Below are 23906 nucleotides of genomic sequence, written 5' to 3'. Positions count from 1 at the left end.
AAACCAGCCCTGGTCATTGTGCTGGAGATGGTTGGAAACAGCCCTGGCCAGGGGCAGGGGAGCCTCCAGCTCCTGAATTGAGGCCCAGGGCTGTGGCAGCCTGCCCTGCTCCTGGCCCAGGCTGCAGGGAGCAGATTCCTGAGCACCAAGAAACTGCTCAGGATTTTAAGTTGCTTCCTTCAACTCACCCCAGTGTGTGCCAGACCGCTCCTGAGTGGGCTCTGCCCCAAAACTCACCTAAATCAAATCAAAACCTAAATCAAATCTGACCTCACCCTGCTCAGCACCTCAGGAGGGTAAATCCAAGGACCTGCTGAAGAAATCCACGTGCCCTTGGTGTTTCCAGGTGCCACCAGCTACAAGGAACTGTTTGGTGGCCTTTGCTCCAAGCAGCAAAGAGCCCTGAGCTCCACTCCAGGGGTGCCAAACCAGGGCAGAGCTGGATGGAGGTGGAGCAGGGAAGGGTAAAGGAAAAGCTGCTCAGTCAGAAGATCTGGGCTCTCAGACCCCATCCATGAGGCCAGCCCATGATCCAGGCCCAGGGCCCAGGTGACACTGACTGAATGAAGCAGCTCTGGGATGTATTTGGGATCTGGCACCCAGAGCTGTGGCACCTTTATCCCAAAACACTCACCAGACACTTCCAGAACCTTCTCCTCAGTGGGTCCACCACGGTAGGGTGTCTGTGGTGTCTATTTCCCTTGTGATTTGACTGAAATAAAGCTTGCTGGTTATGGGCAAATAACTATTTCAACCCCAGTGTAGCCATGGTATTTTCTGAAAAATCCTTTCCTTAGGATTTTTCCTCCTGAGAAGCTGAAAGGCCTCAGGAACAAAATGTAAACAATGATTATCTGCTGCTGTGGAATGCAACAGGTGCATCTGGGATTGGTCTCGTGTGGTTGTTTCTAATTAATGGCCAATCACAGTCAGCTGGCTCAGACTCTCTGTCTGAGCCACAAACCTTTGTTATCATTCTTTCTTTTTCTATTCTTAGCCAGCCTTCTGATGAAATCCTTTCTTCTATTCTTTTAGTATAGTTTTAATATAATATATATCATAAAATAATAAATCAGCCTTCTGAAATATGGAGTCAGATCCTCATCTCTTCCCTCATCCTGGGACCCCTGTGAACACCATCACACACCCCAGTACTTTTGATGTTACAGCAAAAGGATTTTTCCCAAAGGTAGTAAAAAAAATACAAATAGCAACAGCCAGATTGCCATGTAAATACAAACAACTTTGAGCTAAAACAGATTTGACAAACTTCCCAAAATGACAGAGGATTGAGAGAGGATTCAAAAGATTAAAAATTATTGATGGGAATTTTGTGTATGTGTGTGCTATCCACATGAGCCTAATGTGAGCAGACATGTGGATGAAACTGAAAGCAACTTGAAAAGCTGGTGTTTGTTATCATTTAAAGATTGCATTTTCAAGAGTTCTTTACATTTTTCTGATGCATTTAGCAGAATAGAGAGGAAAGAACAGAAGGAAAGGAAAAGGAGAAGAAATGAGTTCTAAAATCGAGATCTCCTTTCAGACACTTCCAAATGCTGTTGCAAACAATTCTGTGACCCAGCTCATAGGTGAGCTCTGTGAAATACAAATTACTAGAAAAATGGAGGGGGAGAAAGAAAAGCAAGAGAAACCTGTGGGTTTGCTAGATCTAACATTAAATAATAAGATTGATTCTCTCAGGAGGTTCAGGTGGCCACTCCAGTCTGCTTTAAGATCACCAGATCACTTTCCCAGAGGATCCTCCCGGGGTGTTTCATCCCCCTGCTCACCGCACGGAACGGGGGGTCCGGGTGTTTCCACCCCCACCGGTCACTGCAGCCGTTTACAGCAGCTCGTGGGATTATCATCACTTTATTATAAAAAATAAGTGTTTATTTAAAACAAAACACTCGGCAAAGGGGCCTTCACGGCCGTGTTAACCAAACTTAAAAAACAAAAATGGAACAGCTCGGAGAGGAGACAGCGAGGCCCGCCCGGAGCGGCCCGTCCGGCTGAGAGGGCCGGGGCTGCCGGGGGTACCGGGGCTGCCCCGCTCAGAACTCGAAGGTGCCGAAGTGCGCGGTGCGGCCGCCGGCCTTGGGCTGCGGTTTGTACCCGATGCGTTCATGGATGAGCTGCTCGCGGCTCTTGTGCTCCGTGCCCAGCGCTCCGATCGCCGCCGCCTCCTCTCCGCCCGCCGCCGCCTCGGCCTCGTCGCGCTGCTTCCTGCGGCTCTGCGGGCGAACGGGCCGGTCAGGGCCGGGGGCGGGCCGAGCCCCCCGCGCCCGGCCCCGCGCGCACCTCCAGCTCCTTCCGGACGCTCTCGAACTCCTCGATGTCGTCCAGCTTCAGCTCCAGCCGCGTCGGCTTCCGACGGAGCATCGCGACCGGCGGCACCGCGACCGGCGGCACGACCGAGCGCTCCCGCCCTCAGCGGGCCCCGCCCGGCCCGCCACAACTCCCGGCGTGCCCTGCGCGTACCGCCCTCAGCGGGCACTGCATCTCCCGGCGTGCCCGGCGCGTACTGCCATTAACGGGCACTGCATCTCCCGCCGTGCCCCGCGCGTACCGCCCTTAGCGGGCACTGCATCTCCCGGTGTGCCCTGCGCGTACTGCCATTAGCGGGCACTGCATCTCCCGCCGTGCCCCGCGCGTACCGCCCTTAGCGGGCACTGCATCTCCCGGCGTGCCCTGCGCGTACTACCATTAGCGGGCACTACATCTCCCGGCGTGCCTCGCGTGTTCCTCCCTTAAAGGGCGATGCAGTTCCCGGCATGCCCTGCATGACCCGGAAGTGGCCGTGAGGCGCCGGAGCCCGAGCGCCGCGAGTCTCGCCCCGTTCCCGCTCTCTGGTTCCCGTTCCCGTTCCCGGCTTCTTATCCGTTCCTGGGCTTGTTCCCGGTCCCGCTCCCGCCATGGCCACCGCGCGGGCACCGGCGGCTCGCGGCGGGGCCCGGCCCCCCGAGGTGAGTGTCCGGGAGATGGGGGCGGCTCCGGGCCCGCAGGAGCGGGAGAGGCCGCGGGAATCGCGGCTGCTGATGCTGTGCGGGGTTTACGGTGCCCCGGTGACAGCGGAGCTCTAAAGGAGCCCGCAGGCTCCCGTGTTTCCCGCACTTGTGCCCAGTCCTGGTTGCTCGCTCGGGCGGTTCGTGTGAGGCCTCTCCGGGGGGACGGAGCCGGGCACCGCTCACTCCTCAGCATTCCGGGCAGGGAGCTGGGGCTGGGGCATGGCATCGCTCCTGGCCGTGCTGGTGCAGGAGGAGGAAAAGCTCCGTGTTCTAAAGCTTGCTCCAAAAATACCTCTGTAGATAATAATTAAAAGGGGCCCAATATTGCCTGATTCCAGCAATGGGCTTCAGTGCCCTTCCACTCAAACCAAGCTGGGGTTCTGAGGTCTTTGCCCAGCCCTGTTGTCCTGGCCCAGGCAGGCTGTTTGCTGTGTGTCTGTCCCCACGCTCTGTGTGTCTGTCCCCCCACGCTCTGTGCACCCTGTCCCTCACTCTGTGCCCCCTGTGTCTCTCCCCAGCCCCCCAAGGCCAAGGCAGCCGAGGAGGCCGAGGCTCCCCCGGCCAAGCGGGCGCCCATCTTCTACGGGAGCCTGGAGGAGAAGGAGCGCGAGCGCCTGGCCAAGGGCGAGGCCGGGCTGCTGGGCAAGGAGGGCATGAAGGCAGCCATGGAGGCTGGCAACATCAACATCAGCACTGGTGAGCGCGTGCAAACACCCTTTGTTGTCCCCTCCCTGCGGATGTGACAACTTCCAAATGTCTCTGTGGGCATCACCTCAAAGCACTCAGGGGTGGGCGGCTCCCTGCTTGGATCTTCCAATTCCAGAGGCATCCAGGGCAGGGGGGATCTGGGACAGCTCCCAGCACCCAGGGGCTCTGGGAGGGATCCATGGGCAGAGGGGCTTTGAGAGAGCTGAGGGAGGGATCCAGGAACTGAGGGAGAGGGATCCAGGGGCTCTGGGGGAGGGATCCAGGTGCTGAGAGGCTCTGGGAGAGCTGAGGGAGGGATCCAGAACTCTGAGAGAGCTGAGGGAGGGGTCCAGGGGCTCTGGGACAGTTGAGTGAGGGATCCAAGGGCAGAGGGGCTCTGGGACCACTGAGGGAGGGATCCTGGGGTTGAGGAGCTCTGGGAGAGCTGAGGGAGGGATCTAGGGGCTTGAGAGGCTCTGGGACAGCTGAGGTAGGAATCCAGGGGCTCTGGGACCACTGAGGGAGGGATCCAGGGGCTGAGGGAGGGATCCAGGGGCTCTGGGACAGCTGAGGGAGGGGTCCAGGGCCTCTGGAAGAGTTGAGGAAGGGATCCAGGGGCTGAGGGACTCTGGGACCACTGAGGGAGGGATCCAGGGGCTGAGGGAGGGATCCAGGCCCTCTGGGAGAGCTGAGGGAGGGATCCAGGAGCTGAGGGAGGGATCCAGGGGCTGAGAGGCTCTGGGACAGCTGAGGTAGGGATCCAGGGGCTCTGGAACCACTGAGGGAGGGATCCAGGGGCTGAGGGAGAGTCCAGGGGCTGAGGGAGAGTCCAGGGGCTGAGGGAGAGTCCAGGGGCTGAGGGAGAGTCCAGGGGCTCTGGAACCACTGAGGGAGGGATCCAGGGGCTGAGGGAGGGATCCAGGGGCTGAGGGAGGGATCCAGGGGCTGAGGGAGAGTCCAGGGGCTGAGGGAGGGATCCAGGGGCTGAGGGAGGGATCCAGGGGCTGAGGGAGAGTCCAGGGGCTGAGGGAGAGTCCAGGGGCTCTGGAACCACTGAGGGAGGGATCCAGGGGCTCTGGAACCACTGAGGGAGGGATCCAGGGGCTGAGGGAGGGATCCAGGGGCTCTGGGAGAGCTGAGGGAGGGATCCAGGGGCTGAGGAGCTCAGGGAGAGCTGAGGCAGCTGTGCCGTGTCCCTCCCTGCTCACATCCCAAACCCTCCCGTGTTCCTGCTGGGGGTGGCCCTGCCGGGGCCGGGCGCACTCTGGGTGCCCTGCAGAGAGCCCTGGCAGCCCCAGCCGTGCCCCGGGCCGTGCTGGCTGCCCGTGCTGAGGCTGTGCGTGTGCCCAGGGGAGGTGTTTGACCTCGAGGACCACATGAGCGAGCGGCAGGCCGAGGTGCTGGCGGAGTTCGAGCGGCGCAAGCGCGCGCGGCAGATCAACGTGTCCACGGACGACTGCGAGGTCAAGGCGTGCCTGAGGGCCCTGGGGGAGCCCATCACGCTCTTCGGAGAGGGCCCTGCGGAGCGCAGGGAGAGGTGCTGGGCCTGCACGGGGAGGGGACAGCTGGCACAGCACAGAGCTCCTCCTGGCGGCTGGGCTGCACAGAGCCCTGTGCCACAGGGCAGCTGCGAGAGCTGGGCGGGCTCACCTGGGAGAGTTGAGAGTCCCTGCCAGGGCCTGAAGGGATGGAGGGACAGACACAGGGAATGGCTCCCACTGCCAGAGGGCAGGGCTGGGTGGGATATTGGGAATTGGGAATTGTTCCCTGGCAGGGTGGGTAGGCCCTGGCACAGGGTGCCCAGAGCAGCTGTGGCTGCCCCTGGATCCCTGGCAGTGCCCAGGAAAAGCTCTGGGTTCTAAATCTTTTTTAAAATATACCCCTCCCTTTTATTTATATATAAATAATAGGGACCCAACATTGCCTGATTTCAGCAATTTCATGTGGCATTTTACTTTTGAGCTTTGGCCTTCAGGCAAAATCCTCAATGTCCAGGGGCTGCTCCATCCCTGGCAGTGCCGCAGGGCACTGGGCAGGGCTGGGAGCAGCCTGGGACAGTGGGAAGTGTCCCTGCCATGGCAGGGGTGGCACTGGATGGGCTTTAAAGTCCCTCCCACTCCAAACCAGTCTGGGATTTCTGTTCTAAGGACCCCAAGGCAGAGGGAATCTCACAGTGACATTTGTTAGGACAGCTGAGAATTTCTTGACTAAATGGAGCTTCATGATTTCCCTCCCAGGTTAAGGAACATCCTCTCAGTGGTTGGCACAGATGCATTAAAGAAGACCAGGAAAGACGATGACAGGTCCAAAAAGTCCAAAGAAGAGGTGAGGGTGTCTCCTGTCCCTCAGTGCTGAGGGAGGGATGGTGTATCCAGCTCTGATATATCCAGGACTCTGCCTTTGGCCAGCCTCTGGATTCTCATGCCATCCCTTCAGACTTTTTCTGTGTTGCCCATTTCAGCAAATCTGTGGCAATGTTTGGTCACAGTGAGGAGCACCAAGTGTGGTTTTTACTCACAGACCCTGCTCTGTGCTGCTCTCACTGTGCAGACCAGGAGAGCAGGTGTGTGGGCTCTTACCCACTGCAGCAAGCCCCTTACTTTCCTTCACACTTGGGAAGAAAAAAATATGTTCCTGCTGCTGCATCTGTCTCTGCCTTTGATTACTCCTTCTGTTTCTGTATCTCTTCTGAGTCTCTTTTGCCTTACTATTTTTGAGCTGTACTGTAAGAAATAATTTCTGCAGCTCTCTCTCTTTACTGAGTAATGTGTAAACAAGGAGGGAGTTACATGTCAGTAAGTGCAGATGAGTCAGGGTTCAACTGAAATGTTGTGTGAAGTGGCAGCATGTCAGGATTGGATCTGTAGGGCAGAGAATTTGATTTATCTCCCCAAATCCTTTTCCTGGGGCTTAATTGTGCAGAAAGCCCTTCAAAAGAGGCCAGAGCACAGCAGGGTTTGGGGCAGGTGCTGCTGGGAGGAGCTGAGGGGAATGAACACAGGGGCAGCAGCACCAGGGCTTTTCCATCACTTTTATTCCTTTTTTACAGTATCAGCAAACCTGGTACCACGAGGGCCCACGCAGTCTGAAAACAGCCAGGCTGTGGCTGGCCAACTACTCCCTCCCCAGGTGAGAGAAAACACAAAACATTGGGCAAATCCTGCTGGGGGGAGCATGGGAAAAGCAGGGAGTGGGGGGCAGGTCCAGTGAGCCCAGAGCTGGAGCTCTCAGGGACTGATCCAGGGAAGAGCAGAGCAAAGGCATTTCCAGGGGCAGGGGGGGAAGTTTAAGGGGAAGAGCAGAGCAAAGGCATTTCCAGGGGCAGGGAAGGGGCAGGAGGGGATGTCTGGGGGAAGAGCAGAGCAAAGGCATTTCCAGGGGCAGGGAAGGGGCAGTTCTGGGGGCTCCCACCCCACCTTTGCTCTCCCCAGGGCAGCAAAGAGGCTGGAGGAGGCTCGGCTGCTCAAGGAGATCCCTGAGGCCACCAGGACATCCCAGAGGCAGGAGCTGCACAAATCCCTGAGGGTAGGTTTGGCTTTGGCAGCTGCTCCACTGCTGTGCTCACGAGGTTTGGCTGATCCTCTGAGAGCCCAGCAGGAATTGAGCTGCCTGAGGTGCTGTCCACATGCACATCAGTCTGTGCAGTCTTGGGAAGTTCTGCTTTTCCTCTTTCCCTGTGTCTCTGAAGCCTTTTCTGACTCCTTCAGAGAAGGAAGGAGGAGATGTAATTTCTCTCCAGGGAGATGTAATTTGTCCCTGGCATGGCAGAGGGTGCAGAGACATCCCTGTCCTGCCTTGCCACTCACCTGTGAGGCTGAAGGAATGTATTCCTCCCTCTGGCTGGGGAGCCCAGGAATGCCAGGGAAATACCAACTCTGGCTGCTGAGCATGGTTGGGATGACTCTGAGATGCCCTTTGTGAGCGTGCTAAGCCAGATTCCCAGCTTAACCAAACAGAGAGGCTCAGGCAGAGTGTGCTGCCCCCCTAATCCTGTTTACTCCAGAGGATTTGTTCTCCCCTCTGCCCTGTCTGTCTGGTTGGATTCTTTGGATGATCTGTGGGCAGATGCCAAACTCCAGCCAGCTCTGTGTCAGAGCTGCAGCTGCAGAGCTCTGGGGCTGGGGGCACACACCATGGGTGTTCCTGGGGGGCTGAGCTGTGCCCCCAGGCTTGTCCTGGCCCTCCTGCCTGGAGCTGGGGTGGCTCTGAGGCAGCATCTCCCTTTGAAAGTGACTTCCCGAGGGCCTCTGCCTCCTCCTGTGCACGTTTGCCTCCCTCACCTCAAGCTTTGGCTGGGGATAGCTCTGGGCTGGCTGTGCTTCAGTCATTTATTGATGATTTTCTTTGTGTTTCTTACAGTCCTTGAATAACTTCTGCAGCCAGATCGGGGACGATCGCCCGCTGTCCTACTGCCACTTCAGCCCCAACTCCAAACTGCTGGCCACAGCCTGCTGGTGAGCCTGCCTTGGCAGCACCTGCCCTGGGGGCTGGGGGAGCCAGGAATGGTTTTGGAGCCTTGGGAATTGTGAGAGGCTGCTCTGAGCTCTCATCAGCTCATTTAGAGCTGAGCAGAGATTGATTGATCAAGAACATTGATGTGTTCCTTGCTGTCCTTCTCCACTGACATCCATTCCTTGTGTTCACAGGAGTGGGCTGTGCAAGCTCTGGTCTGTGCCTGACTGCAACCTGGTTCACACCTTACGAGGTACTCAGGGGCTCTCACTGAGGCTTCTGCTTCTTTTGTTTCTCTCTGTGCTGAGCTCCCACATCTGAATTGCTTTGTGGTTTAAAATGTTGTGTTCAGGCAGGTTTCTGTCTTATTGAGAGCATCCCTTGGCTTGGGAGCATGGGAATGTGTCATATAATGAGAAGGGAGACCTGGCCTTCAGCTCAAACCTCAGACCTGGCCTTCAGCTCAAACCTCAGCTCCAAGTTTGCTGTTTCTGAACAATTTGGTTTGGTTTCCAAACCTGGTTTGAGTTACTTGAGTAACAAACAGCTGCAGTTTTGGGCAGCTCACTTGACCACAGTGAGGTTCTTTGAGTAGTGGTCACAACTTAGACTAAATACAGATGTGAGGACAAATCCTTTGATTCACATGTTGAATTTTTGAGGGTTCCAAACCTTCATTTTGGATGCTCTGCCTTGGGTGCTCCTGGAAGTGCAGTTTGGCTGGGGGTGACAGGGCAATGCCACCTCCCTCCCCAGTGCCAAGGAAATGCTGCTTTTCTGAAGAACTGGCCAGGATCCTGTGGCAGATTCTGAATTTTGCTTTTTTTTCCCTTCAGGACACAGCACCAACGTGGGGGCCATCGTGTTCCACCCCAAGGCCACGGTGTCCCTGGACAAGAAGGACGTGAGCCTGGCCTCGTGTGCAGCTGATGGCTCTGTCAAACTCTGGAACCTGGAAAGGTCAGAACTGTTCCAGATGTGCACAGCTGCAGCCTTGCTGTGCTGGGGTTCATATTCCATGTTCCTGCAGACATTCCTGCCAATGTGACCTTTCCTTGTAGCTGCCCCAGTGCCCTCCCTGGCCTCAGTATGTGCCACCCTGTTCAGCAGGAAGAGAGATCAGCCTGATTAGGGAGCCCAGGTGAGGGAGATGGTCTGAGAGGGGCTGAGGCAGAATTGCTGTTGGGCATTGCTCAGCTGCTGGGGGTGATGGATGGAAAGTCTGGGGACTGTTTCATTCTAACAGCTCACTAGGGAGAAAATTGCCCCTCTTGGATATTAAGAAATGAATTTTTGAGTGGTTGGAAAGCACCGGGATTTGGAGAGGGATTGACCAAATAAATGCACAAACAGACACAAAAAGTTCTGCCTGTGCTGCAAAGAAATGACTGCCAGTGCACAGAGGAGCTCTGGCAGATGGGCAGCACCTCCCTCAGGCCTGGGAGAGGAGAAGGGTTCAGGTACTGAGCCTCAGCCTCACCTGCTTGAGAACTGGAGCCTCAGGGCTCCTGGGGAGGGCAGGCAGCTCCAGAGGCACAGCTGTTTATCCTCAGCTGAAATCACAGTTTGAAACAGCAAAAGTGCCCCTGGGCAAAGGGACAGGGGGTTGTTAGGCTCATGTGACCACACCTCTTAATTAACCTGTTGGAAAGAAGCTGCAGTGCTGTTCAGAGGGTGTGTGAGTGCTCCTGACCTGCTGCCTGTCATTCTGGGAGAATAAATGTTCCCTGCATCCTGCAGAACAGCAGGAGCTGCTGCAGTTCAGGATGTTGTGTTCTCAGAACTTCCTGCAGTTCAGGTTTGTTTCTGTACTTCCAGAAGTGCTAATGACAAGGGCCTTGTTAATTTTCATTAATCATCATCATCATCCCAGGATGATGCTTTACAGCCAACAGGAGGTGTGGAGAAAGGGTTTCACTCAGAGCTTGGAGCGTGGCAGAGTTCAGAGTCATTGGCAACAGCTCTGCTGTCCCTGCCTGGTTTGATTTCCTCAGCAGAGCTGCTGCTGCCATCACAGTGTGTGAGCAAGGCCTGGCTCGAGCCAGAGCCCAGGCCAATGGTTTGTTCTGTGTTTCAGTGATGAGCCCGTGGCAGACATCGAGGGACACAGCATGAGAGTGGCCCGAGTGATGTGGCACCCCTCAGGGAGGTTCCTGGGCACCACCTGGTACGGACACCTGGGCACTGGCATCCAGAGGTGACCATGGGCTGGTGACCATGGCTTCCAGAGGTGACCATGGGCTGGTGACCATGGCTTCCAGAAGTGACCATGGGCTGGTGACCATGGCTTCCAGAAGTGACCATGGCTTCCAAAGGTGACCATGGGCTGATGACCATGCCTTCCAGAAGTGACCATGGGCTGGTGACCATGGCTTCCAGTGACCATGGCTTCCAAAGGTGACCATGGTCTGGTGACCATGGCTTCCAGAAGTGACCATGGCTTCCAAAGGTGACCATGGGCTGGTGACCATGGCTTCCAGTGACCATGGCTTCCAGAGGTGACCATGGGCTGGTGACCATGGCTTCCAGAGGTGACCATGGCTTCCAGAAGTGACCATGGGCTGGTGACCATGGCTTCCAGACGTGACCATGGCTTCCAGAGGTGACCATGGCTTCCAGAAGTGACCATGGGCTGGTGACCATGGCTTCCAGACGTGACCATGGCTTCCAGAAGTGACCATGGCTTCCAGAGGTGACCATGGGCTGGTGACCATGGCTTCCAAAGGTGACCATGGGCTGGTGACCATGGCTTCCAGTGACCATGGCTTCCAGAAGTGACCATGGGCTGCCCAGCTGGTGGCCCTGGTGTCAGGGCTTGTCCACAGCAGCTGGGCAGGGCTTGGCTATTGTGAGCACAGCTGGGCTGCTGCAGTGTCAGGGACAGCAGGTCGTTGGGATTCCTTTCCCTGTCCCTGTGTGAGACACTGGGAATAAAATGCTCCCAGGGTTGGTGAAATATCCTGTTGTTCTCCCTGGAGTTACATGGAGACCAGGGGAAATAGCCTCAAGTTACACCAGGGAAGGTTTAGGTTGGATATTGGGGAAAAAACATCCTCACACAAAGGATGGCCAGGCACTGGCACGGGCTGCCCAGGGGTGGAGTCACCATCCTGGGAGTGGTCACAAAACACCCAGAGGTGGCACCTGGGGATGTTGGTTCGTGGTGAATGTGGTGGTGCTGGGTTAACAGCTGGACTCCAGGGTCCTGGAGGGCTTTTGCAGCCTCAGTGACTGTGACCAAGGAGAGCTTTGTTCCTCAGCTACGACCACTCGTGGCGCCTGTGGGACCTGGAGGCGCAGGAGGAGATCCTGCACCAGGAGGGGCACAGCAAGGGCGTCTACGACATCGCCTTCCACACCGACGGCTCCCTGGCTGGCACCGGGTGAGTGAGTGCCCCCTGCACCAGGGCCTTTCCTGGCACCAGGGACAGTGCTGGGGAGTGGCTCCCACTGCCACAGGGCAGGCATGGAGGGGATAGTGGCAATTAGGAATTGTTCCCTGGGAGGAGGGGAGGCCCAGAGCAGCTGTGGCTGCCCCTGGATCCCTGGCAGTGCCCAAGGCCAGGCTGGGCAGGGCTGGGAGCACCTGGGACAGTGGGAGGTGTCCCTGCCATGGCAGGGGTGGCACTGGGTGGGATTTAAGGTCCCTCCCAACCCAAACCAGTCTGGCATTCTCTGAACACCCTGGGCCTGCTCAGATCCTCCATTACCCCAGCACCCCCTGATTTCATTTTATGGCATCTTCCCACTCTCTGTGCATGTTCTGCATTGATTTCTCTTTGTGGGGTTTCCATCATCCAGGTGATCTGTCACCTTGCCCTGTCCTCACCAGGCACATCCAGACCCCCCCTCCCCTGTGTGAGCCAGATCCTCCCTTTGTGTCCCTGAGCAAACAGCCCGAGGGGCCTGGGCAGCTCCTGGCAGCAGCTGGGCAGGGCTGGGAGCACCTGGGACAGTGGGAGGTGTCCCTGCCATGGCAGGGGTGATCTGTAGGGTCCCACCCAGCCCAGCCCAGTGTGTGATGCTGTGTGGGGGCCTGAATATATGTATTGTTATGGAGAGAGTCCCTGTTAAGATCTGTGTATTAAATAAGTGGGTCCTTATGGAGAGAGTCCCTGTTACTCTATGTATTAAATAAGTGGGTCCCGGTTACTCCAAACGAGCCACAGCTGTGAAGTCCTCAGTTGGGCAGCAGCTGTAGCTTGTGAAGGTAACTGGAATGAATAGGGGTGGGTAGAGAGCCCAGGAGGAGCCCCTGAGAAGACATATGAAGAACTGTGCTGCAGAGAAGAACACCTTGGTACAGTGTGGGACTTGAGAAATATGAATACAACAAGAATCCAACAATGCTGTGCTTGCAGAGGCCTGGATGCCTTTGGCCGGGTGTGGGACCTGCGCACAGGCCGCTGTATCATGTTCCTGGAAGGGCACCTGAAGGAGATCTACGGAATCAACTTCTCCCCAAACGGGTAAGGAGGGAGCTGGCACTGATGTGGGGGCTCTGAGTGTAAACTGCACTCCCTGAGCACTGCTCTGCCTCCCCTCCTTGGCAGGTACCACGTGGCCACGGGCAGTGGGGACAACACCTGCAAGGTGTGGGACCTGCGGCAGAGGAAATGCATCTACACCATCCCCGCCCACCAGAACCTGGTCACCGGCGTCAGGTTTGAACGTGAGTCCCTGCTGCTCCCCGTCCCTCCCCTCTGGCAGCTCCCACGCACACCTGCAGCTCAGCAAGGCCTGTTTGTGAGCAGGGGTGTCATGTGTTCATTGCAAGCCTCACTTCTCCCCTTTCTCCTCCTGTGCAGCCAACCACGGGAATTTCCTGCTCACGGGCGCCTACGACAACACGGCCAAGATCTGGACCCACCCTGGCTGGTCCCCCCTGAAGACACTGGCGGGGCACGAGGGGAAGGTGATGGGCCTGGACATCTCCCTGGATGGGCAGCTCATTGCCACCTGCTCCTACGACAGAACCTTCAAGCTCTGGACAGCTGAGTAGCTCAGAGGGACAGGTTATGGACTGGGACAGGGACATTCAGGACTTTTGGCTGCTTTTTTATATTAAAAAAACAAAACAGGGATCCAGTGTGTTATAGCAGCTGCAGTCATGGCTGCTCTGGAGTTTGGGTGTGTTTGAAGCACCACTGTTGGCCTGGGCTTGGTTGTTGTCAAGTTTTGGGAGTTTTCCCACATTTTGGACTGGTTTTATACTGCAGGTACCACTTTCTGCTGTATTTTTGATCCATGTACTTCTACCCTCCCTTCCAAGTTCATCTCCCAGGTGTCCTCCAAGCATTTGCAGTAACCACAGAGCATCTCAGGTTTGGGGTGTGGTTCAGCTTCTGTTACTGCCCTTCTCACCTTCCTTTTTGGTAGGAGTGTGACTTCAGACTGGATTTGCATTTAGGGAGAGAGCCCAGAGGGAGAGGCATGTGGTGCTGTCCTTTCCCTGCCTCCACATTGGATGGAGATCTGCATCCCCCTGGATTCACTTACAGTAGATGTCCAAGGCCAGGGAATCTCTTCTTTTCCAGGTACCACCTTGTGTCCTCCTCCATGAGTTGTCCCATGGACTGAGTGTTGCAAATCCATTTCAGCATCTCCTGTTTGGGGTTTGCTGTGTGAGGTCACTCAGTGTAGGATTGTCTTGTTCTGCCCTGCCCTGGGGAGAGCTTTTGTACTTATTTGTTGTTTAAATTGAGGTTTTGCAAATAATGTGCCCTGGAAGATCTAAAGAGGTTTTGAATGTGTATCCTGGGCTCTGGGTCTCACAAGGAATGGAGAAATTACAGGAATTTCACAATGCACAGTTTGATTTCTGATGGTGTAAGAAGGAGGGGTGAGGGTATTGGGTTTGTTCAGTCTGGAGCAGGGGAGGCTGAGGGGAGGCTCAGGGTCTGCAGCTTCCTCTGAGGGGCAGCTCTGATCTCTGATCCCTGTGACAGGGACAGGAGCCAGGGCACGGCTGGGGCTGGGCCAGGGCAGCTCAGGCTGGAGCTCAGGGCAAGGCTCTGCCCCCAGAGGGTGCTGGCACTGCCCAGGCTGCCCAGGGAATGGGCACGGCCCCGAGGCTGCCAGAGCTCCAGGAGCCTTTGGGCAGCGCTGCCAGGGGTGCCCAGGCTGGGGCTGCTGGGGGGGCTGGGCAGGGACAGGGGCTGGGCTGGGGGATCCTGGTGGGTCCCTTCCAGCTCAGATGGAAACTTTCAGGAGTAAAGAGAAGACAGATTCACCTCCCTGCTGTCAGCTGGAGAGCAGCTCTCTCTGTTCCTTGGGAATGTGAGCACAGTTCCTTCCAGGGAAAATACAATGGAATGAGAGGCCAGCAACTAACAGAGAATTATTTCATTGCAGTCTCCTCTGGTCCAAGCCCAGGTCCAGCTGTGTGTGCTCAGCCTGGTGCTCAAGTATCTGTGCCTTGGTCCTGCTGTCTCATCTCCTCCCTCTGCCCGTCCTGTGCCTCTCTCTGGCTGCAGGGAGGCTCACTCAGGAGCAAGGGCTTGGCCTGAAGGCTCCCAGGGTTTGGCTTTTCTCCTGGACAGCTCTGAATGCTTCCCTGTCACCCACAAACCAACCAGCAACTCCCCAGCCCTGCTGCCGTGCCCCACAGGCACAGAGTCCCTGCTGCCCACCGTCAGGGCAGCTCTTGGGGGTCACATCCCCTCCTGGGACAATCTGGGGGTTCCAGTGCTCAGAACGCTGCCACCTCCTCCAGGGACAGTGTCTGACAGGGTTTCAGTGCTCAGAACGCGGCCATCTCCTCCAGGGACAGTGTCTGACAGGGTTTCAGTGCTCAGAACGCTGCCACCTCCTCCAGGGACAGTGTCTGACGGGGTCCCGGTGCTCAGAACGCCGCCACCTCCTCCAGGCTCGGCTCCGCTCCGCCCCTCACTCGCAGCACGTGGATGCCGGAGTTGGAGCTGGCGCAGAGCAGGGTGCGGCTGTCGCAGGCGGCCAGCGAGGCCAGCGGGCCCGAGCCCTCGAGGCACAGCGTGGCCAGGCAGGCTGCAAGGGAAGGACAAGGGAGGGAGGCTGGGTTGGCTGGGATGGGGCACGGCCACACCGACCTCCAGGCTCTGCTCGCCTCAGGTGGGTGAGTGCTGCCTGGACCCACATTGAACACCCTGGGGTGTGCCCCTGGTACAGAGAACCACCCCTGTGCTCTGCCCAGGCTGACAGGGATCCACACTGGGCTCAGGCTCTGCCCCTTCCTGGGGGGGAAGCAGGGCTGGATGGACCTACAGCCCCCACTGGGCAGAGCTGCAGGATGTGCCTGGAGCCATTTCCAACATCCCTTTTTCTCCCAAATTTCTCACAGTTCTCCTAAGGACTGTGCTACACTCACCACACAGTTTTGATGAATCTCCAAGAGGGAAAGAGAAATAAGATTTACACAGGAGCCTTTCTGTTTGTTATTAAACTCCCTGAGACAGTTTGTGCAGAGACCCCAGGGCCAGGCTGAGCTGCAAACAGAGCTGCCCTTGGCCTGGAGCCTCTCCTGGGACCTGCACCCTTCCAGAGCAGCTGGATCATGGCTCACCCAGCTGGGAAGGCAAGAGGATCAAAGCTGCTGCCAGCCCACAGCCAACCTGGGTGCACAGGAAAGGAACAGGTAAGGGAACAGAAGGTCCTTCTCTGCAGGAGAGCCTCAGGTTTCTATTTTCATCCCATCTTAAATGAGTTCCCTTGGAGAGGGGCTTAGCCCTGGGGAGTGTCTAATGCTGTGAAGCTGAACAGCTCCCAAGAGGTCTGCCTGCAGCACAAGGGTTACTGAGAACCTGCTGCCATGGCAGGGCTTGGCAGGCAAACAAACCCCTTTGTGTCCAACTCGGGAGGGACTCACCCTCACCACCAGGTTTAACCCCAAAATGCCCACGATTCCTCTTAAGGAGGACAACCAAAATGAGAGTGTTGGCTGACCAGCCCTCTGTCCCCCAGTACAAATTCTATTCCTTACACCTTTCTACTTGTACCTGCAGAAATCTCTGGAGTTCCCCTGCTCTTTTTTTTCTTTTTATAATTTGTCCTTTCAGGGCTTAACTCTGATGTACCTTTAAAAGTTCCCTGGTAATTCTTTCAGCTGAGAGAAGATCCCTGTAATCTGAGACATGCAGCTCCTTCATGTTTGTGAGCCCTGGGTTTGCTCCGGGCATTTCTCCACCCTGCCCTGCAGGCTCGGAGTGAACTCCAGAGATTGCAGAGTCACCCTGCCCAGCACCACGAGGAGACAGACCTGGGGAAGGTGGGTTTGTTATCCAGGAGAAAGGAGCAGAGTGGGCAGGAGCCTCCCCTACCTGCAGTGCCTTGGTCCCAGAGCTTCACTGTGCTGTCGCTGGAGGATGTGGCAATGCTGGGGGCGAGCGTGGGGCCCCGGGGCAGGAAGACACACGAGGTGGTGGTCTGGAAATGCCCTTTGTACTCACACACCCGGCCCCTGGTCTGCCTCAGGTCCCAGAGCTGCAGAAACAGGCAGTGGTAGAGCCCCAGGGAGTTGTATTACCGAGACAGGAAGGTGGGTTGGGATAAAAGGCTACTGCCCTTCATGCTCACAGTCTGGAGAACATCAAAGCCCAAAGGATTTTCAACAGGTGACTGAGGACATGGCCACACCCATTACAGCCAACAAGCTAAGACTGTGCAGGCAGATAAGAAGTGTCCAGCCTGCTCCCATCCTCAGCCCTGCCCACCCTGGGATGGGATAGTTTCATCCTCTTGATCCTCACACAAAGGGCTGAAAATCTGCAGGACTGAATCCCTGGTTTGGAAACACCTGAAGCAAAGGATCCCTTACAAGATTTCTGCAAGAACCTTGTGTTCCTCAATGGCATCCATTGTTTTTTCCCTGTGAGTTTTACTGAAATGAAATGAAATTCCAGACTGGTTTGGGGTGGAAGGAACCTTAAGCTTCAAGAGTTTCAACTCACAGATGCCACTCACTAGATCAGGATGCTCCAAGCCCCATCCAACCTGGCCTTGGACACTTCCAGGGATGGGGCAAATCCCAGAGGTTTAATCAGGAGGATCAACTGCTGCTATTCCCCAAGCAAAACGGGACAGGCAGGAGGACACCAAGGCCAAGGCAGTGGGAGCACTCAGACCCTTGTGCAGCTCTCCGTGTGTGCCATGGATGTGGGAGGGAAGGGAGCAGAGCCCAGGGCTGGCTGCCTTGAGCAGTGCTGTGCTGCTCTCCCTGTCTGGGAGGGAGCAGAGCCCAGGGCTGGCTGCCTTGAGCAGTGCTGTGCTGCTCTCCCTGTTTGCAGTGGATGTGGGAGGGCAGGGAGCAGAGCCCAGGGCTGGCTCCCTAAAGCAGTGCTGTGCTGCTCTCTCTGTGTGCCACGGGGTGGGAGGGGATGGAGGAGGAGCCCGGGGCTGCCCGGGGCACTCACGGTGGCCTCGGCGCCGTGGCCGCCGGAGCCGCTGCTGCTGCTGAGGCAGTACCGCCCGTCCTGGCTCACGTCACAGCACGTCTGGATGTGCTGCTTGGCTGGGAACGTGTGGGCCACCTGCAGCTCCCGGCTGTCCCACACCCTGCAGGGAACAGCAGGGGGACCCTGAGGCATCATCACCACCGTGGCTTCCCTCTGAGCCCTCCTGCACACCCCGGCTGTGCCCACAGCTGCTCCCAAGCTCTCCCTGCATTTATCCGTGCTGCATTGCTCTCCAGCTCTCTCTCACAAATTCTCCTTTTCACCTGCAGTCACCACCCAGTGCTGCTCCCAGCCTGTCCTGGCTGCAGGTCATACTCCAAGGCCCAGGTGAGCTGGCAGGTGACTTTTAGCCACACCAGCAGGGGTCACAACAACCAACCCCCACAACAGCCTCGGGCTGTACCTCCCTGCTCTCTGGCCACGGGGAGAATTTACCTGGTAGTTTTAAATTTACCTGGTGGTTTTATCCTCTGAGGTCTGGATGACATAAGGCTCCCCAGGAACCCAGCACAGGTGTGTGACCTGTGGAAAGGGAAGGATGAGCAGGAGCCACCTCTGTGTGCAGCCCAGGCTGTGCCTGCCTGAGGATGGAACCACTGAGCTCCCATCCTGTCCCTCCTCCTCCTGGATTGGAAGCTGGAAGTGTTGGATGAGGACATTTTCTGCTCCTCTGCCAGGTCTAGTCCCAGTGGTGATGGAGGCTGGGAGGTGGCAGCAGCAGGACAGAGAGCCATGGGAGCAGGGACAGCACAGGCACCAGGGCTGGCACCCACCCCAGCTCTGGGCTGGTACAGGAGGGAATGCAGCCCCACTGCACAGGCCTTGTTCAGCCAGGAGAAAAGGAGACCCAGGGGGATCTTCTGGCCCTCCACAACTCCCTGACAGGGGGTGCAGACAGGTAGGGGTCAGGTTTTGCTCCCAGGGAACAAGCAATAAGAAGAAATTGCCTCAGGTTGTGCCAGAGGAGATTTAGATTGGATACTGGGGAAAATTTCTTTGCTGAAAGGGTGGTTAGGCATTGGCACAGGCTGCCCAGGGCAGTGGTGGAGTGACCATCCCTGGAGGGATTTAAAAGCCATGCTGATGTGGCACTTGGGGACATGAGTTAGTGGTGGCCGTGGCAGTGCTGGGGGAATGGCTGAACTCTGTCTCAGAGGTCTTTTCCAACCTCAGTGATTCCATGACTCTGTGTGCTTCCAAACAGCTCTGAGTTAGAGCATTGATAAATTGCCACAAGTCCCTTGGTACCTCTGTGCTCCTGGGTTTGTTGTTACCTGGAGAAGAATAACCAGCCTCAAGCTGAGCCTGCCCAGGTGCACAGTGTCCCAAGGGCTCCCTTTGGCACCAAGCTCCCAGAAAATCCTCTCTGCACAGCCCCACATGTGAAATAACAATGTAGGCAGGGAGGGGGGATGGATGATGGGATGGGATTGGAGGAACCAGCAGATCCTACCAGGTTCCTGGAGATTGCAGCTCTGCCCAGACACTCCCCGGTCTCAGTGTCCCACTTGCACACGGTGTTGTCCCGGGAGCCCGTGCACAGCTGGGAGGCGTCTGCAACCACAATTAACATCCAAACCAGGGCAGGAAACACTGTCAGTCAGTCCCTGGGGACTGGGAGTGTAATGTCCCTCACCTGGGCTCACAGCCAGCCCAGTAACAACCAGGTCATGTCCTGGGAAGTGCTGCCTTGGCCCCTCAGTCCCGTGCAGCTCCCACATCAGCACTGTCTTGTCCCGGGACGCGCTGAAGACTCTGCTGGAGTCGAGGGCTGAGGTGACCTGCCAAGGACAGAAGGAGAAGCTGCTCATCCTCACACCCAGCTCACAGGGAGAGGAAAACTCTGCTGCTGTCCTGCCACAGCTCAACACAGGCAGGAACATGACTCCCAAAGTCTGGCCTCCCAACTCTGTCCCGTATCCCCTGAGAGCCAGGGATGGTGCATGGGTGCTCTCAGGTCTTGTTCTTAGGAACCATTCCTTTCATAGGAAAAATGTCCTTGCAAACCCACATGAGCCCAGTGCACAGCTGTTTTGAGCACTGAGGTGAACAAAAAGCCCCCTTTGTCTTTGCAGTACCCACTGGGGCTGTCCCCTGTGGATGTGCACTGGCCACACCACACACAGCTACAGCCCCTCTGCTCTCCAGAAACCTGCTTGGCTTTATCATCCCAATTCCAGAAAGGAAATTAAAGCCCTGCTATTCCCAGAATATTCCAGCTATGGCACATGGCATGGGTATTCCCAGAATGTCTCAGCCAGGCATGGCTGATTTGTGGAATAATGTCAGGTCTAGCAGAATGAGGCCTGAAGAAAAGTGAATGGCATCTCTGCATCAAAAGCTTGACCTCATAATTTATCCTGAGCTTCTGCTATACAATCTCTTGGAGGGGAAGACAAGCTCACATCCAGACCTCCTGCAGCCCTGTTTATTCTGAATGCAACACTCCATGCTGCTTCCAAAAGTACCTGTTGGGACCTTGGGAAAAACCTAACGTGTTCTGATCACAGAATCACGAATCATTAAGTTTGGAAAAGACCTTTAAGGTCATCCAGCTCAACCATCCCCAGCTGGACACCAGGAATACCCTGATCCCACCTCTATTGGAGCACAAACCAGTGCTCCATCACCCCTGGCTCCCCAGCTCTCACCTTGGTGACCTCGCGCTCGTGGCCGGTGAAGCGGCGCAGGGCAGCCCCAGACCTCCAGCTGGACACAGCCACACTCTGCAGGGACAGGGACAGGGGTCAGCACAGAGCAGGGCAGGGAGGATGTCACACCAAGGCTTGTGCACAGTCCACAGCACAGGGAACAGGCTCCTCTGGTTTTCAGCTCCTACAGTGTTGTGGTGTGCTGTAATGTCCCATTTTGGCCTTCCAGGTCATTCCCCCAGGTGTGCCTATACCTCTCTCCCTTCCCCCTTGCCCCCATGCTGAGTGAGTCCTGTCAATCAGGCTGAACATTCCAGCAAGGCGTCTTCGTGTGGTTGGTCAAGTTCAAAGGATGCCCCTATGCCCAGAGGTCATTGGCCTGTCTGGGTGTCATCTTCCCCTGAGACCCTGCCCCTCTCACCTGGTGGGTGGCTCACCTGTACCTCCCCTCCCCCTGTCCCTCAGCTTAAAAGGTGATCAGACCATGCGGCCGAGGTTCTGTTGGAGCAGTTGCTCACGTTCAGACCTCTGTAACCATGGAATAAACCTCTGGACATTAAACCCTCCAGCAGAATCCTCTCCTTTTTCTCTTCACCATCGCCTGAAGCCATTCCTCCTGAGGTAAACGGGGTTCCTAACAAGCCTGGACTTGTTCAGTGCCCAGCTGCAATCTCCAGCAAGCCAAGGTATCTCTGGGGTGACACACCGCAGTTGCTGCCTTTGGCCCAGCAGCGAGGGTCAGACTGGCCCAGGCACAATCTAACTGGGAATATTGGAACCAGTTTTTTCCAATACTACAGCATGTACAGCTGTCCTTAAAGGCAGGTGATGTCAGAGTCAGTTGGCGATCCCAAGCCTGGGTGGGAGGATTTGATGTGATATGAGCTCTGGAGAGGTTACAAAATTTGATTCCATGTGCTTCAGGGTGTGCCCTCACCCTAAGCTCATTTTTCCTTTCTAAATCCAGGCACCGGCACAGCCACCATCCACAGAAATGTTCAAAGCTCACATTCCAACCTTACTTGTGAAGCTGTTGATGTATTATCCTGTCCCAGGGGATACCTCACCTTATCCCTTCCTCCTGACACGCACAGGTCTGGTTTGAGGGCAGCCACAGAGGTGACAGCATCAGTGTGAGCAGGGCTGTGCTGCCAGGAGGCACCAGCAGGTCCCGTCTGTCCCACGGAGCCCTCGGCCCTGCAGAGGGACAGGGACAGCAGTGGGAGTGCAGGGGCTGGAGGAGAGGCCAGGTGCCATCCCCTGGCACCTCTGGCATCTCCTGACACGACAACATCTGTCTTGGAAAGCCAGACAGAGGCTGTGAGTGAGATGGAGCAGACCTATCCCAGCTCCAGAGCTGCTGAATATTTAATTGTCCCTCACTCTGTGCTGGTGCAAAGAAAAGAGATTTTGACCTCACCAGCCTCCACAGTCCTCACATGGGTCAGGCTCTGCTGCTCTTTGCTGTGACACCTCCCAGGCCATGAGTCCCCCCCTGCCACCCTGTGCTGCTCTCCAGGCACAGAACCCTCTCCCTGCTGTCGGGGACTGAATTATTTCATCTTGGCCATGAAGGCTGGTGACAGGCTCTGAGGACACAACAAAACTGTTTGGGTATTTGGAGCTGTTGCCCTTCAGAGCTCTGCCTCAGCCATCACAGAGCACAACCACTGCCATGGTTTTGTGCTTTGCCATTCCTGTGAGTGACACTTGGGATTTCAGCCCCCCAAAGAAGCTGAGCAGACTTTTAAAAGTGAGGATTAGAAATGAAAATCTGGTTCAAACATCCAATAATGAAACTTTGTGCTCTCTTCCCTCTCACACCTGGTTTATTGACAAGACCTGATCTCCCAGCGTTGCTTTACCTGTATTTGGTGGTGTTGAAGCTGATTTTACTCTGCAGTTTCCCCATTGTTCTGGCAACCAGTGGTGGGTGTCACATCAGCACCTCGGGCACCTGCTGTGGGGACAGGACCTGTGGGTGAGGGGACACGGCACCACCAGGGATCCAGAGGGGTTTCTGTTTGTCACACATACAGGATAAGGTGCTGGTAATGTATTATCTACATCCTAACTCCATTCTGATTAAGGAGAAAACCTCAAAGAAGGGACATCTGGAGGTCCTGAGTGGAACCTTTAGCTTTGAGCAGAGCCAGCAGCACGGTGAGCTCACTGGGACCTCGCACTGAGCTTAGAAATGCCCAAGCTCGGTGAGGCCACAACTGACATGGAGCTGCTGCCTGGCACTCTTTACACCTCCTGTTGCTCCTGGATCTGGTCTGGACTTCCACACATCCTGGAGATCCCAGTGTTTGGCTTGGTGAAGGCAAACACCTTCAGACTGAAGCTGTGCAGCAACTGGCAGGACCAAGTGCAGGCACAGGCAGCCCCAGCTCAAGTGAGGCAGCCTGGCAATGCTTGAAGTGATCTTTCCATGAGCTGAGGAACACTTTGGGAAGAGTTTCCACGTCCATACACCAGTTGCAGGCATGGCAAGAGCATGTGGATAATCCAGATGCACTCAGCAAACAGCTGCTGGCCAGGCTGGGGCCAGGCTGGTCCCTGCCCAGAGGGGACAGCACAGGCAGAGCTGCAGACCCAGCCAGGTGAGGAGCAGCACCTGCCCCAGGTCCCCACAGAGCCAGCAGAAAGCAGTCTCAGTGACAGTGAATTGTCACAGACAATAACTGCCCTGCAGCTTAGCTCAAGGCACACTAATTGGATTTAGTCTGCTGGTATGCCCATCTTCCACGGCTGCAGCATTTTGCTAATCAAAATCAGGGACACAAAACCCAATCTGCTTTTTTCAGCAAAAAACTGCTTGAAGGTTCTGCCCACAACAAAAAAAAAAAAAAGTGAAAACCAAATCCTGGAAGCACTGAGCAAAAGGTTTCTACAAAATTCCCTTTCTAATTTTACCCTGACATCCTTTGTGATTAGCAATTAGTAATACCCAGTTAATCTCCTGCTGTTCTGTCCATGAGTTTGCATGTTCCAAAGATGTGAGGAATGATCAATCTCACAGCTGAGGGGCTGTGTTAATTTGGCAATTTATTCTTTCAATCAGACTGAGTGCCCCAATCATTTCAGTCCATCAGGAATGTGATTTTTCTGTGACAGTGGGAGAAGTCTGGAAGTTGGAAAACAAGACTCTAGGAAAATCTGAGGGGGGAATTCTGAGTTTTTTAATGATGATTACTGTTTCCAACCAGCAGCTAGTTCATGTTCATCCCTACCTGCACATCTACTCACAGGGAGCTGCCCAAGGCCAGGGGAGGCTGCAGGGAAGGTGGGAGCCTTGTCCTGTGTCTCACTGTTCTCCTGCCTCTTCCTCACTGCAAGAAAGAGCAGATTTCTCTGCATCCTGGATGAGAACAGAGCTCAGGCAGGATGTTAATCCAAGGTTTTGCTGTCTGTATCCCAACACACGTTTATCCATCAGCTGCTCCACCACAAAGCTCTAAAAACTCAGAGATCCTACAACAACTGATCCACACCAAGCTTCACCTCCAGCAGCCTGAGTTTCATGCTGGAGGATGCCGTTATCCTCCCTTCCCCCCAGATCCATCACTTGACACAAATCAAATGCATTTTTTGCTGAATTGCTTTAGAAAAATAAGCCATGCTGCTGCCTCCACCTGTCCAGGCTCTGCAGTGAACCCTGTGCCCTGGGATAA

General features: G+C 55.9%; 3 protein-coding genes across 3 annotated transcripts; 1 reads left to right on the top strand and 2 right to left on the bottom strand.

The window, feature by feature from the left end:
* Window positions 1-1856: 1856 nt before the first annotated feature.
* CDC26 (cell division cycle 26) lies at window positions 1857-2447 on the bottom strand. Its single transcript, XM_063175017.1, has 2 exons — window positions 2305-2447; window positions 1857-2237 (listed from the first exon to the last, which is right to left on the bottom strand). The coding sequence occupies exons 1-2, from the start codon at window positions 2383-2385 to the stop codon at window positions 2058-2060; spliced, it is 261 nt and encodes an 86-aa protein (XP_063031087.1). The 5' UTR covers window positions 2386-2447; the 3' UTR covers window positions 1857-2057.
* A 341-nt stretch (window positions 2448-2788) lies between these two features.
* On the top strand, window positions 2789-13234 carry PRPF4 (pre-mRNA splicing tri-snRNP complex factor PRPF4). The gene is made up of 14 exons (XM_063174554.1): window positions 2789-2969; window positions 3530-3707; window positions 5049-5235; window positions 5936-6023; window positions 6748-6827; window positions 7130-7223; window positions 8058-8152; window positions 8345-8403; window positions 8987-9110; window positions 10228-10317; window positions 11411-11533; window positions 12512-12619; window positions 12704-12822; window positions 12959-13234. Exons 1-14 carry the CDS (start codon window positions 2919-2921, stop codon window positions 13150-13152), a joined length of 1590 nt encoding a protein of 529 aa, XP_063030624.1. The 5' UTR covers window positions 2789-2918; the 3' UTR covers window positions 13153-13234.
* A 1070-nt stretch (window positions 13235-14304) lies between these two features.
* Window positions 14305-23565, bottom strand: WDR31 (WD repeat domain 31). The gene is made up of 10 exons (XM_063174496.1): window positions 23466-23565; window positions 22095-22189; window positions 21297-21426; window positions 20230-20304; window positions 19215-19359; window positions 19032-19132; window positions 18033-18100; window positions 17537-17678; window positions 16445-16607; window positions 14305-15155 (listed from the first exon to the last, which is right to left on the bottom strand). Exons 2-10 carry the CDS (start codon window positions 22139-22141, stop codon window positions 14995-14997), a joined length of 1032 nt encoding a protein of 343 aa, XP_063030566.1. The 5' UTR covers window positions 22142-22189; window positions 23466-23565; the 3' UTR covers window positions 14305-14994.
* Window positions 23566-23906: the final 341 nt, after the last annotated feature.

The sequence above is a fragment of the Melospiza melodia genome, chromosome 22 (assembly GCF_035770615.1).
Source record: "Melospiza melodia melodia isolate bMelMel2 chromosome 22, bMelMel2.pri, whole genome shotgun sequence".
NCBI lineage: Eukaryota > Metazoa > Chordata > Aves > Passeriformes > Passerellidae > Melospiza > Melospiza melodia.
The sequence above is the reverse complement of the archived record's forward strand: the minus strand, read 5'-3'. Positions and strand labels throughout refer to the sequence as shown.